The sequence below is a fragment of the Argentina silus genome (genome assembly GCF_951799395.1).
Source record: "Argentina silus genome assembly, chromosome: 6".
Lineage (NCBI taxonomy): Eukaryota > Metazoa > Chordata > Actinopteri > Argentiniformes > Argentinidae > Argentina > Argentina silus.
Window position 1 is genome coordinate 3,234,002 of NC_139660.1, and position 11,339 is coordinate 3,245,340.

The 11,339-nt window shown below is 45.0% G+C and overlaps 1 protein-coding gene across 1 annotated transcript in view; it reads right to left on the reverse strand.

Annotated features, from left to right (window-relative positions):
* ano8b (anoctamin 8b) overlaps nucleotides 1-9,486 on the reverse strand; it is a 35,659-nt gene extending 26,173 nt beyond the window's left edge. Inside the window, exon 1 of the mRNA XM_083671393.1 lies at nucleotides 9,182-9,486. Coding sequence (XP_083527519.1) covers nucleotides 9,182-9,341 — 160 coding nt within the window. The 5' untranslated portion in view covers nucleotides 9,342-9,486. The remainder of the gene's footprint in view (nucleotides 1-9,181) is intronic.
* Nucleotides 9,487-11,339: the final 1,853 nt, after the last annotated feature.

Genomic DNA, 11,339 nt, shown 5'->3' on the forward strand with positions numbered 1-11,339 from the left:
CTCCTGCGGCAGCTGGATACACAGACATGTTGGCAGATATAAAAGCCTCTCATTTCCTTAACAGGCAGCTCTCTCTCCCTCCTTCTCTCTCCCTCCTTCTCTCTCTCTCTCTTCTCTCATCCACCAAACCATCCCTCTCTTTCTCTCACCCACCTTCTTCCTCTCACCCTGCCTCTTACCCCATCACCCCCTGACTCCCTCTTTCTCTCACCCTGCCTCTTACCCCATCACCCCCTGACTCCCTCTTCCTCTCACCCTGCCTCTTACCCCATCACCCCCTGACTCCCTCTTTCTCTCACCCTGCCTCTTACCCCATCACCCCCTGACTCCCTCTTCCTCTCACCCTGCCTCTTACCCCATCACCCCCTGACTCCCTCTTTCTCCTTCTCTCCCCTCCCCTCCTTTTTTCTCCCCTCCCCTCTTCTTCTCTCTCTCTCTCTCTCTCTCTGTCTCTCTGTCTCACCCTCTCTCTCTCCCTCCCCCCCTCTCTCTCTCCTCCCCCTCTCACTGTCTCGCCCTCCCCCCCCTCTCTCTGTCTCCCTCTCTCTCCTCCCCCTCTTCTTCTCTCTCTCTCTGTCTGTCTCATTCATTCCATGGCATCATGCCAGTCTGTGGCACTCCTGTGAGCAATGCCAGTGCCAGTGCCAGCACTCGACACACACACACACACACACACACACACACACACACACACATACACACAGTGTTGTAGTGCTGATCCAGTGGTAGAGGACTCTTGATCCAGTTATTGGCACCAGTCCCATCAGTATCACCTCTCCTAAGCTGCACCATGCCAGTCTTCACAATGGCATCATCACTGGAGTACCCTCATACAGTGAGTACCCCTGAGTACCCTCATTCAGTGAGTAACCCTGAGTACCCTCATTCAGTGGATCATCCAGCTAACATTGATATTTAGGGTGATTTACCTGAAAAACAAAAACAAAAGTACTGTACTAGCTACCCTGGCTACATTGCTAGGTACAGGTAAAATAGAAACACGCAATGGAATGTGTTAGGTATTTCACTCCATGTCTGATTCATCCCCTTGTTATCAAACCCCTCCTCTTCTCAAGGGGTCAGCAAGAAAGGCTGTGATATGAATACCGATTGAGTCTTTGAATAAAACATCAGCCGTAATTGCACCAGACAGACAGAACCACCACATTGTATTCATCAGTGCAATCCTCTAACAAGGCTCCCGTCACAATGTGCATTCTACTCATCACAGGCTGAGACCAATGATCAGAGCCCTACGAGATGACAGACTGTCTCCTGACTTAATCCACATTTACGGGAATAAATTCTCTTTTTATATCTGAGGTAGGGAGGGGCCGTCAGCGTCCCCTCCCGCGCACAAGAGGAAGATCCTCTAATGGCCGTCAGCGTCCCCTCCCTGGTGAGAGGAATAAGATGGTCATGCTGGTGGTTGGGGCTGGTCTGAGCTGTGCTTCATGAACAGTCTCAGTAAGGATAATGGGGACTCGTCTGGGACGTTTAACAATGACTGCATGTGACACCAAACCCAATGGCTGGGAGCCAGAGCCCTGAGGACAAGGCGGGGTAGCTTCAGTGGAGGGAGGCGAACCAACATACAAGCACAGGAATCATTTTTTTGGTGCCAGATACAAGGTTCATTCCAGGCTAGCTCTTTTCAACTGGCGCCGGTTCTATCGACGCATCGCGAGACAGAGAGGAATATACCAGTCATTCATGAATCGCGGAGAAAGCTGGTGTAAACGGTGGTCAAAATGGTGAAGTGGCACGCCACAATGCTGTCTATTCATCCAGGTAACAATCATGAAAGGGAGCCAGTGTTGAGGCCCTTTCATACACACTCAACACAGACTTCCTCAGAGATGCACAGGCTGGTTATCTAACGGGTTGAATTGAGCATTGTGATGGGGAGGGGATTACAAATTATGAATAAGCGAATGGCGCTTGAATACAGTTAATGAATAGCAGCTTTTGTGTGTCCAAATGACAGCCCTGCTCAGTTCCAGTCGTAGTCCCAGACAAAGCCCCGCACACAAGAGGAAGATCCTCTAATGGACACAGGGACAAAGGCACATGGATTTAACACACACATCCACTACACAAACATGACTACGCCTGGCCATTATGGGCACTGGACAGAATACTGTTGCATAATAAACATCTCTCTTGTTAAGAGAGAAGTGATGCAGCTCTTGTGGACTCTTTCTGAGGAGGAGGAGGACAGAACATGTGGTGAAGCTCCCAGCTATGTAGTCTCATGTGTAAAGGTTAGGTCTTCACTAACCCGAATCCTGTTGAGACTCAAGAAGAAGGGGATACATAGTGGGGGGAAAAAGGGGAAAGACAGAAAATGTCTGCAGAGAAAAATATGAATCTGGGGTTTTACGAAATCGACAGAGACTGGGTGTTTGTGAGGTGAGGACCCCCCCCCCTAAACTTGTTTTTTTTCAGTAGAATACAGTTTGCAGACTCATGCATTTTTAAGGTGCTTTGAAAGAGGGCATTAGTGTTTGAGTGTTTGAGGTTCTGACCCACTTCTGACACTAAAATGGACAATTCAAGAAAAAGGGATTCATTCATCTGCATAGTGCCAGTCACTCCCGTGTCAAGCCATTGAAAGGCAAACTTGTTAACCCTTGCACCACCTCCAGCATGAATGAGATTTGTAATGTACTGTCCTCTCCTGTATATTCATAGTCAACCACTGGGTATAATGGACTTTCTTTTTTACTAACCCTAACCCTAACCCTTTGATCTCTAAGACCACAGATCCGTGCTCCAATAACAGATACTCTCATTGTAGATATTCCGGTGACACCGATGGCCTTTGTCAGACCACTGTCGGACACTAAAGGAGGGAGCAATGAACTACATTCTTAAAAAGAACACTTAAATGAAAAAAGGGGGTGGGTAGCCACTCCAAAACAGCAACTAAACAGATATTGGAGTGATAGGTGATTATGACTACCAGGGTGCTTGTCTGCTTTCCATCCCTGGTGTATAAAATAAGATGCCCTATTTTAATGGCTTGCACTGCTGCTTCAAGCAATTCTCACATTTAGTTACTATCACTGTGATCATAGGCAGTCTATTTTTAGGAGCTTATCTCTAAAGGGATAGCTCACCCTAAAGTCCCATGTTTTGACACTTCCAACATGGTCCACCACCACCATCCTTGTGGTTTTTGTTCCCTTTACTGTACGAACATTGCAAATCACCTTCAGGGCTTATTCCCAGAATACAGTTGGTGTTATCCAATGGGATGGAATTATATGGTGCGATCAACTCATGATTGCAGTACGTCATAAATAGTGAGGTGAAGCATCCATCCATCCATCCATCCATCCATCCATCCATCCATCCATCCATCAATCATACATACATACATACCAGAGGAGGCTGGTGGAGGTAGAAATCGGAGGACAGGTTCATTGTAATGCAGGGAACGGAATGAGGAATGGTAACAAGTCAGTGTCACACGTGTTTGATACCATTCCTCTTTCCGGTCCATGCATTACAATGAGCCGGTGCTCAGATTTCTATTACCACCAACTACCCCTGATACATCCATACCTCCGACCCCCCTGTCATCTCCTAGCCCCCATCCCAACGCTGAGACAATGACTGATGGTGCACCAGTGTAGTAGTGGGATGTGTGTGACGCCTGCCTGGGTGTTGTTCATGATTCTACTGGGACACCAGTGGTCAGTCAATGGTTAGCTGATCTCAGCTCTGAGGACTGCTACTCTCGTCCTGGGTACATGAGAGGCTCCCAGACGGATCGATCCCCTGAGGACTTGGCGATAACTGCAAATTATACTGCAAATTACACTTCCTCTATCACTCGATGACTATTACAGGATGACTTCCTCTATCACTCGATGACTATTACAGGATGACTTCCTCTGTCACTCAGTGACCATGCTGGCACTTTAACTCCTTTGCCTTTCAACATGAACTTGGTGAAGATTATGGTAATAATGCCAGAGAAGCCGTGGTTTATCGGCAATATTGTCACCGGTATGGGGAGTTGTTAGGCACGACCAGCAGTGGACAATATTGACGATAGATCAATAGATCGATTTCAGGGCATTGTTACTTCTACACAACGATTAAACAGCAAATGCAAAAAACCCAATGATTTAAGAATGTATTTTGTGACAGATTGTAGTGGTCTCTGCCTTGCACTGAGAAATATAGTTCCCGAAAAGACAAGCGTTGTCAAGGGAACGTGATAAACAAATCTACTGCAGCGTATGAATATCCTAACAGGTGATTTACCCGTGACATTATCGTAATTAAATCACGAACCACATATTCTAAAAACTATAATAAAGAGCATATTGTACATTATTAGAAACATAGGACAGGTTCTAGGTTGGCAGCAAAATGTATCAACAGCATCGATGAAATATACGGTACTGTGTGTCAAACATAAAAAAATATAACTTTATATGTATATAGTTAAGATATACTGTAAAATGAAAGATTCAGCGGCAGTTATGTAGCTATCATCACTTCATCACAGTGGGTAATTGCTCCAAGGCTAAAGCTAACATCCATTGAATTCAATCAAATTGGACCAATTGAAGTTCATTCAAGACATTAGAAGCACTTAGAGAAAAGGCTGCAATTAAGACTCAGAAGCAAGTTAAGCTCCTCCTTGACGGTTGAGTCTCAACAGTCTCATCTCGAGGGCCTGCACTTCTCACAGACAAGAGACAGTCTGACGATCCCAGCGCTTCTGCGGGATAGTGAGTGTGTGAGAAAAAAAACATTTCAGACTGTTCTCAAAACTTGAAATAAGGGGTGCAAGAGGAATTTATGTAGATGGTGTTACGGCTTGTTTTGACAGGCAATTTGTGCTGGGATGTCATGCAACGCTGCACAATCGCAACCCTCTAGTAACAGCTTGCAGTAGGGACAACAGTAGCACAACATGACAATGAGAAACACAATATTGTGGGTAAAATCCTGTTTTCAAAACACAAGAGACACTGATATGTATAAGATCATTATGTTTATGCGATTATACGCCATCCATACCCCCAAGGTGACAAAGGATCCAGATGTGTCCTGTTTCCTGTCTTATCTATTGGTAAAGAAGGAAACAAAGAGAGAGAGAGAGAGGGAGAGAGAGAGGAGGGAGACTGCAATGCACTGATGCATTGTGGTCTCTGCTATCTGCTAATGTTTGGATGTGGAATAACAGGGTGTGTTTCACCCCCCCCGTAGGTTACCTGCGGCACAGTCAGAAAAGCCCTTCAGCAGGGTGGAGGGTAGAGAACAGTTGGTCTGGTGCAATTCCTCATGACTAAAGCTAAAAACAGCATTCTTCTCCATGGTCATTGTACCTCCTTTGGCCTTGCTTAGCAACAAAAAAATCCCCCCCCTAACCCCCCCCCCCCCCCCCCTCCATAGTCAGTACACAGTGAGGATAAAGGATGGGGCAACCGAATGCATTTAATCCTCCCGTTCCCCTTAGGAATGCAATATCAGTTACACACCAGAGTAGCCATATTGACTCTGCTGCGATCACATGATGACATGCAAAGACATTCAAAGAGCCTCAGTATCGCTAAATCGACGTTTTCCATCCAACGTGGAATACAAGTCGACCAGTATTTCTCTCCACCTCTCTATCTGAGACGTCATAGTCTTTAGATCTTTTTTCATCTATAACTATGTTATAACTCTATAACTATCTATAACTCCATACTGTAAACTCCATGAAGGCATGGATTCAGTTTTGTTTGGGTTACAGTTTCTTACAGGCTATTGGAAAACAAGGCCTTTCTAATGATATGGGTAAAGCTATACTACAAACATGTGCATCTAAAGTAGATCAAGCAACTTTTCCAGTTAATTCCGGTTCAGTTAACCCACTTGAGGGGATGGCTTTGAAATTCAAATTCATGTATCTCACACCCATTCACGTCCTGAACCAACTGAAATCACATGGAGTCGACCTCAACCACGTTAAGAAGGGAGACACACTGTGGGGTTGTTGTGACATTCTGACCTGAGGAGGTACACGTACATATGAGGCCACCCTTGCAGTCCTCAGGTCTGGAATAGCATTTAGCAACACAAGACAGCAACTGGAGACAGAGAATGGGATCGTAAAGGCAGACGTTGCTAAAGAAGACCTCCCTCCCAGGTCAGACTGAAAAACACCATCATCACCTCCAAATATGTCCCTAAGTCAACACTAACAGAAGCTATCTTTATGTCTCCCACTATTAGCAATATGTCTCATCATCATCATCATCATCATCATCATTGTGTTCTGACATGACCTCTCTAAGCCCATCCAGGTACAGTAGTCGGTTTTTTCATTCAAGCTATTTCATTCGCCACGAAAAGACGACACGTATGAATAAGGCCTCTGGTGCTTATTCATTCCTATCGAGGCAGGACTAGCATCTTCCATTTGACAAATAATGGTTAACGCAGAGATGTGACAGACTCGTTAGCAGACATATGAAATCACTCAGCAGCCCCTCCCCTCCCTGCAGTCAGGTAGAGGCTATAAAAGGCCCAGTGTCGGGGGAGGCCTACAGAGTATCAGTAATATATTACAGCCAGACAACTATCTTATTACTGGCAGCAAGGTCACCCCACACTTAGCCATTTCCCAGATCACTCATACAGATAACGTCCAGCTCAGCAGGCTTTCTGGAAGAGGATACAAGAGGGAGGACACCGGGAAGATCGTGCCCCGCATCGCACATGCAAAGACAGAAACGCCATTAGACACAAGTCGTTCGATGGCACACAGCCACATACTGCGCCAAGACTCAAGTACATGGTGCTATGGGAGACACATGGCATGTTGGTGGTGCCCTGTCCTCCTGTCCTAAGACGCAGAAAGCACTGCTTTCTCCACCAGTTGGAGGTTTGTTGCCTTTGTCGTTCAGAGTGTCCACACTGGTGTGTTTAAACCCACCTGCTGTGTGACATTGAACCTATCTAAATCTGCTTAAAGCAGAGCTGAGAACATCTCGGTGAGGAATAATGAGAGGCAGAGAGAGAGAGAGACAGTGGAGTCCCTGCCAAGTGTGTGTGGATGTGTGCAGAGTGCCTAAAACATTTCACTCATGCATTTTGCACAGGGTGAGGTGCCTTTATTAATGCTGAGCTCTGGAGACAGGGACTCTGTTAAACAGGTTTACACAGATGAAAATGGATCCCTCATATCTCACCACGGTCTCAGAATAGATTTGGTGCCACTTGCAGAAGTTGAACAGGCAATGAAAAAAAAAGCATGATCTGATCGTTTTAGACAGAGCGAGTTCATACCTGCACACCAGAACAGCATTTGATAGAGCTGTGCTTTGCTCAATCTCAAATGCTGATTTCTAAATCAAGTTTGAGTTCACTGCCAATGCCTCGTCTGGTTTTTTTGGGATCCTGGCTATATGCATGTACGAGATGTACTGTATATAATTATGATGATTAGCATCATTTAATGAGATGGAATGGAATGACAGGAGGGATGTACAGTAACTAGAGAGTGGGTTTTCGAAGTACAGTTCCTGAGTCCCACCTTCACCAGGTCAGGGGAGATCCTAGCCTACTGCAGGTATCGCTTTTCAATAATGAATGTCCCACCAAACGCAAAGCACTCTGAGGGTAACCACAAATGACATGCCCTGATTTGAGCAGCTATTGTAACAGTATCTTATCAGCATGATGAGCCCCCTACCAGTCAGAGTAATCGGAAAGGCTTAGAACACTGTTTTCCATGATGGACTTGCAATTAATCTACGGAATGAGGGACCGAGATGGGCTGAACTCACAATGGAAGATGGACGTAAAGGATCAAAGCAATCCCAGGGATTAGGAAAATATGGTGAAGACATTGGGAATGAATGAACATCCAAGCCCTCCCAATGGGGAAAATCCTTCTAAGCTAAAACCAAAAGCTCAACTAGAGATATCACCACCCTGTGTAGAGGCTGCGCTGACAGACACTGACACGTGTGGAGGCAGTTATGTGATATCATGATAATCCTGATGAAAGTCACCCAACCCCAATCCTCTACCATAATAGATGGTAGATCTAACGAGAGGGGGAACGTACAATCATGCTTCAAGGGAGTTACTGAGTTCAGGAATAATAGGCTCAGTCTGTAAAAACCCATATTTGGACACACTCTAGTCATATAAATAAGCGCCATAACTTATCACCTCATCATGGGTTTAGACTGCTGTTTCCAGACTGCAATGTCTGTGGTTACCCTGACATGTGATCATGTCTCCTGAGACATTGTGGCCAGGTTGTTCAAATGGTGTTACAACATCATAACATCATGACATCATGACATCACGCAGCTCCGCCAACAGCATTCTCCGATTACCTTGCCTACCCTGGCTACGGCGGGCCCTCGTCTCCAGACAGGCTACTGCTACACTGCATCATTCTGCACCACAACTCACGGGGAGCACGCTGCCTCTGCGGCCCCACATATGAAAAGAACCCCCCGCAGCTGACGCGTTTCCCGGTCTGCTCGAATGAAGGCTACACCGTATCCCCAAATGATCAGACAGGCCGCGGCGACCGGAACATATGCGCGACGCATAAATGAACAGATAACTGACGTCGTTCACTCACGCAGGATGTTGGCCGAGGTTTTACTATCACAGATAATCACAAAACACAATCAAGATCATCATTAGGCCTACGTCATTATAACGATACATCTGCCTTTGTGCACGCCGGGTCTCAGTGTGTGAGTGGCTGTTTAAATTGTAGCCCATAGCGTTTTATTCGTGCTCATCATCCGAGTAACACTATTGCATGGGTAACATCGGAAAGTTAATGTATCAGAAAGCTGCCAAACAGGATATTGAAGGATATTAGGCTAAACATCCCAGGCTTGGGATAGACATAAACTACAGACATAAGCTACAGACATTTTGGGTGAAGTCTGTCTGTAATGAGAGCGATGATGCAGCTGATCTTTATGGACAAATATATTCCTTGAAAACAGCATTAACCAAACAATCAAGAGGTAGCCTATGCTGGCCCCGGTGTAGCTAAAGACAAAAGGACGGTGCGGTGTATTGTGATGCCATCATCATCATCTTGTTTCTCCATCACATCCACCTGTCCCGCCGCTGCTGTTTCACATTGAATTTCCGACCTTATCCACATCGATTCTTCGAAAGAGGGACTCACCCAACACACCGGAGGACGTTTGCTGGGGGGCAGCACTTTGGTCTGTTTTGTCTCCCTCTCCTTGGGATCGGTGTCTGTGCCGTGATGAGGTCTCGTTGCTGTCGGAGGAGCTGCTACTCGCGGCTGCAGCGGCGGCGGCTGCCGCCCCCGTCTCGGGCATGCTCTTTCAGTGGGAAGTAACGGCCGATATTCTCCGGGAAAATGGAGAGCGATATCGCCTGTCAGGAAGGCAAAGCATGGATCGTGGCCGGCCGGTTGGTCAGAGATAGGGGTTAAATGAATGTGAAAGTGAAGTGAAGGTTGTTGTGGTGGCTCATCCTGGTTGCAGCAGGATGCGAGCAGATTGATAGCGCTCCGGTTGAGTCTTACTATGGAGGAGGGACAAAGAGAGAACGGGGACGACACGCACACACACACACGCACGCACGAACCCGCACACACACATACACACACACACACACACACATACACACACACACACACACACACACACACATGCTGGAAAGAAAATATCATGGTTCTCCTCGCCCTCCAAGAGAAATGTTCAACGCCCTACTACATTGACCTCTGCACGCCGCCAAAGATGAAAACATATTCCATTTTTAGAACACACTACAGACGCGCACAACCACGCTATTACACAGAAAATAGCCTATGATATTTTTCCTGTTCAGTGCCATTGTGATTAGCACATGGGCAAAGCATGCCACCTTCAGACCATGTCATCCCACAGTAAAAATATGAAATAGCCTATCAATGAATGGGACACATGTTCAAAATGCATATTCTGATATAAAAGGAATGTTTGTAACTTACAGTTTAAAATGTACCAGATGTCTTAGTTAAGCAGTAGAGTCGCTCTGAGTTCTGGCTGGCAGGTGCTTCTGCAGTCCAGCAGGAACTGTAAAGCTCTGTGAAATGGTATAATAAACCTAACACAGCCTGTCCGGGACGATTAAGTAGATTATGATTTATTTATCAATGCAAAAAATATCCCCCCGAGATTAATTTTTCAGTGAGCCTCAGATCTTAGGACAGGTAATGTGTTTCCCCTCTTTTATAGAGATATCAGCCAACTGCTTTAGAGGAAAATGTTTTGCATTATTCCTGAAGTCCACAGTCCATGTTTGTCCTCTGTGAAGAGTTCCATGTTTATTAAACAATAATAAATGTTAGTTTCTTGTATAAAATAAAATAAAAATGTTGTCTTCAACTACGTATATATATGACTAGAGTCCATGAACATTAGTATTATGTCCAACTAGGGTTCGATGGGGAAAGACACCCCCCCCCCCCCTTGCAAATTACTTCAATTTGGTATTTATATGAAACTCATCCTTGATACTATAGATGTTGTATGGAAATAACTTTTATAAGAACAACTTAGAATAAGTAACTCAATAGATAAACAAGAAAAAAAGAAAGCCATGGGGTCTCCTAGTATGGGGTAAAATGAGAGAATATTTGCCTTAATAGATACATTTTATTAGGAAATATGACAACATTGTCTTGAGAATGTCTAACCCTAATGTCATAGAATAATGCCCATAACTGTCACCTATATGCTAGCTGCTGTAGATAAATAGCAATTAGTGCAAGGTTAGCAACATATATATTTAAAAGTTAGGATTATGTTAAGCTGTTTACTAACTATATTTTAAGGGTTTATTAAGGGTTTATTAAGGGTTTACTAACTATATTTTAAGGGTTTAATAGGGGTTTCTTAAGGGTTTACTAACTATATTTTAAGGGTTTAATAGGGGTTTCTTAAGGGTTTACTAACTGTATTTTACCTTGGATCATGTTGTTTTACCCCATATTACCATATATGTCATACAGAGGAACACTGGTATACTATACACTGTTACTATCCAAATATGTTCAGTCTGTTTAAAGAAGACACTCGAATTAATGCTGGGAGTCATGAACAATGTAGCCTGTTGGATTTCATCAAAACAAACATTGACGTTAAACAAAAGCCACCAAACATAATTGACGCCACCCCTATCGGCTGATCTGTTTCATTACTGAGCTGCTTGTGTGTGTAAGGAGTGGTTCGTGTGCTACTGCCACAATACCACCACAGCACAGCTTGCTGCCTCACATTTAACATAAGTACGGTGCTGATGGCTCATGTAAGGTGGCAGCTGTCCTCTTT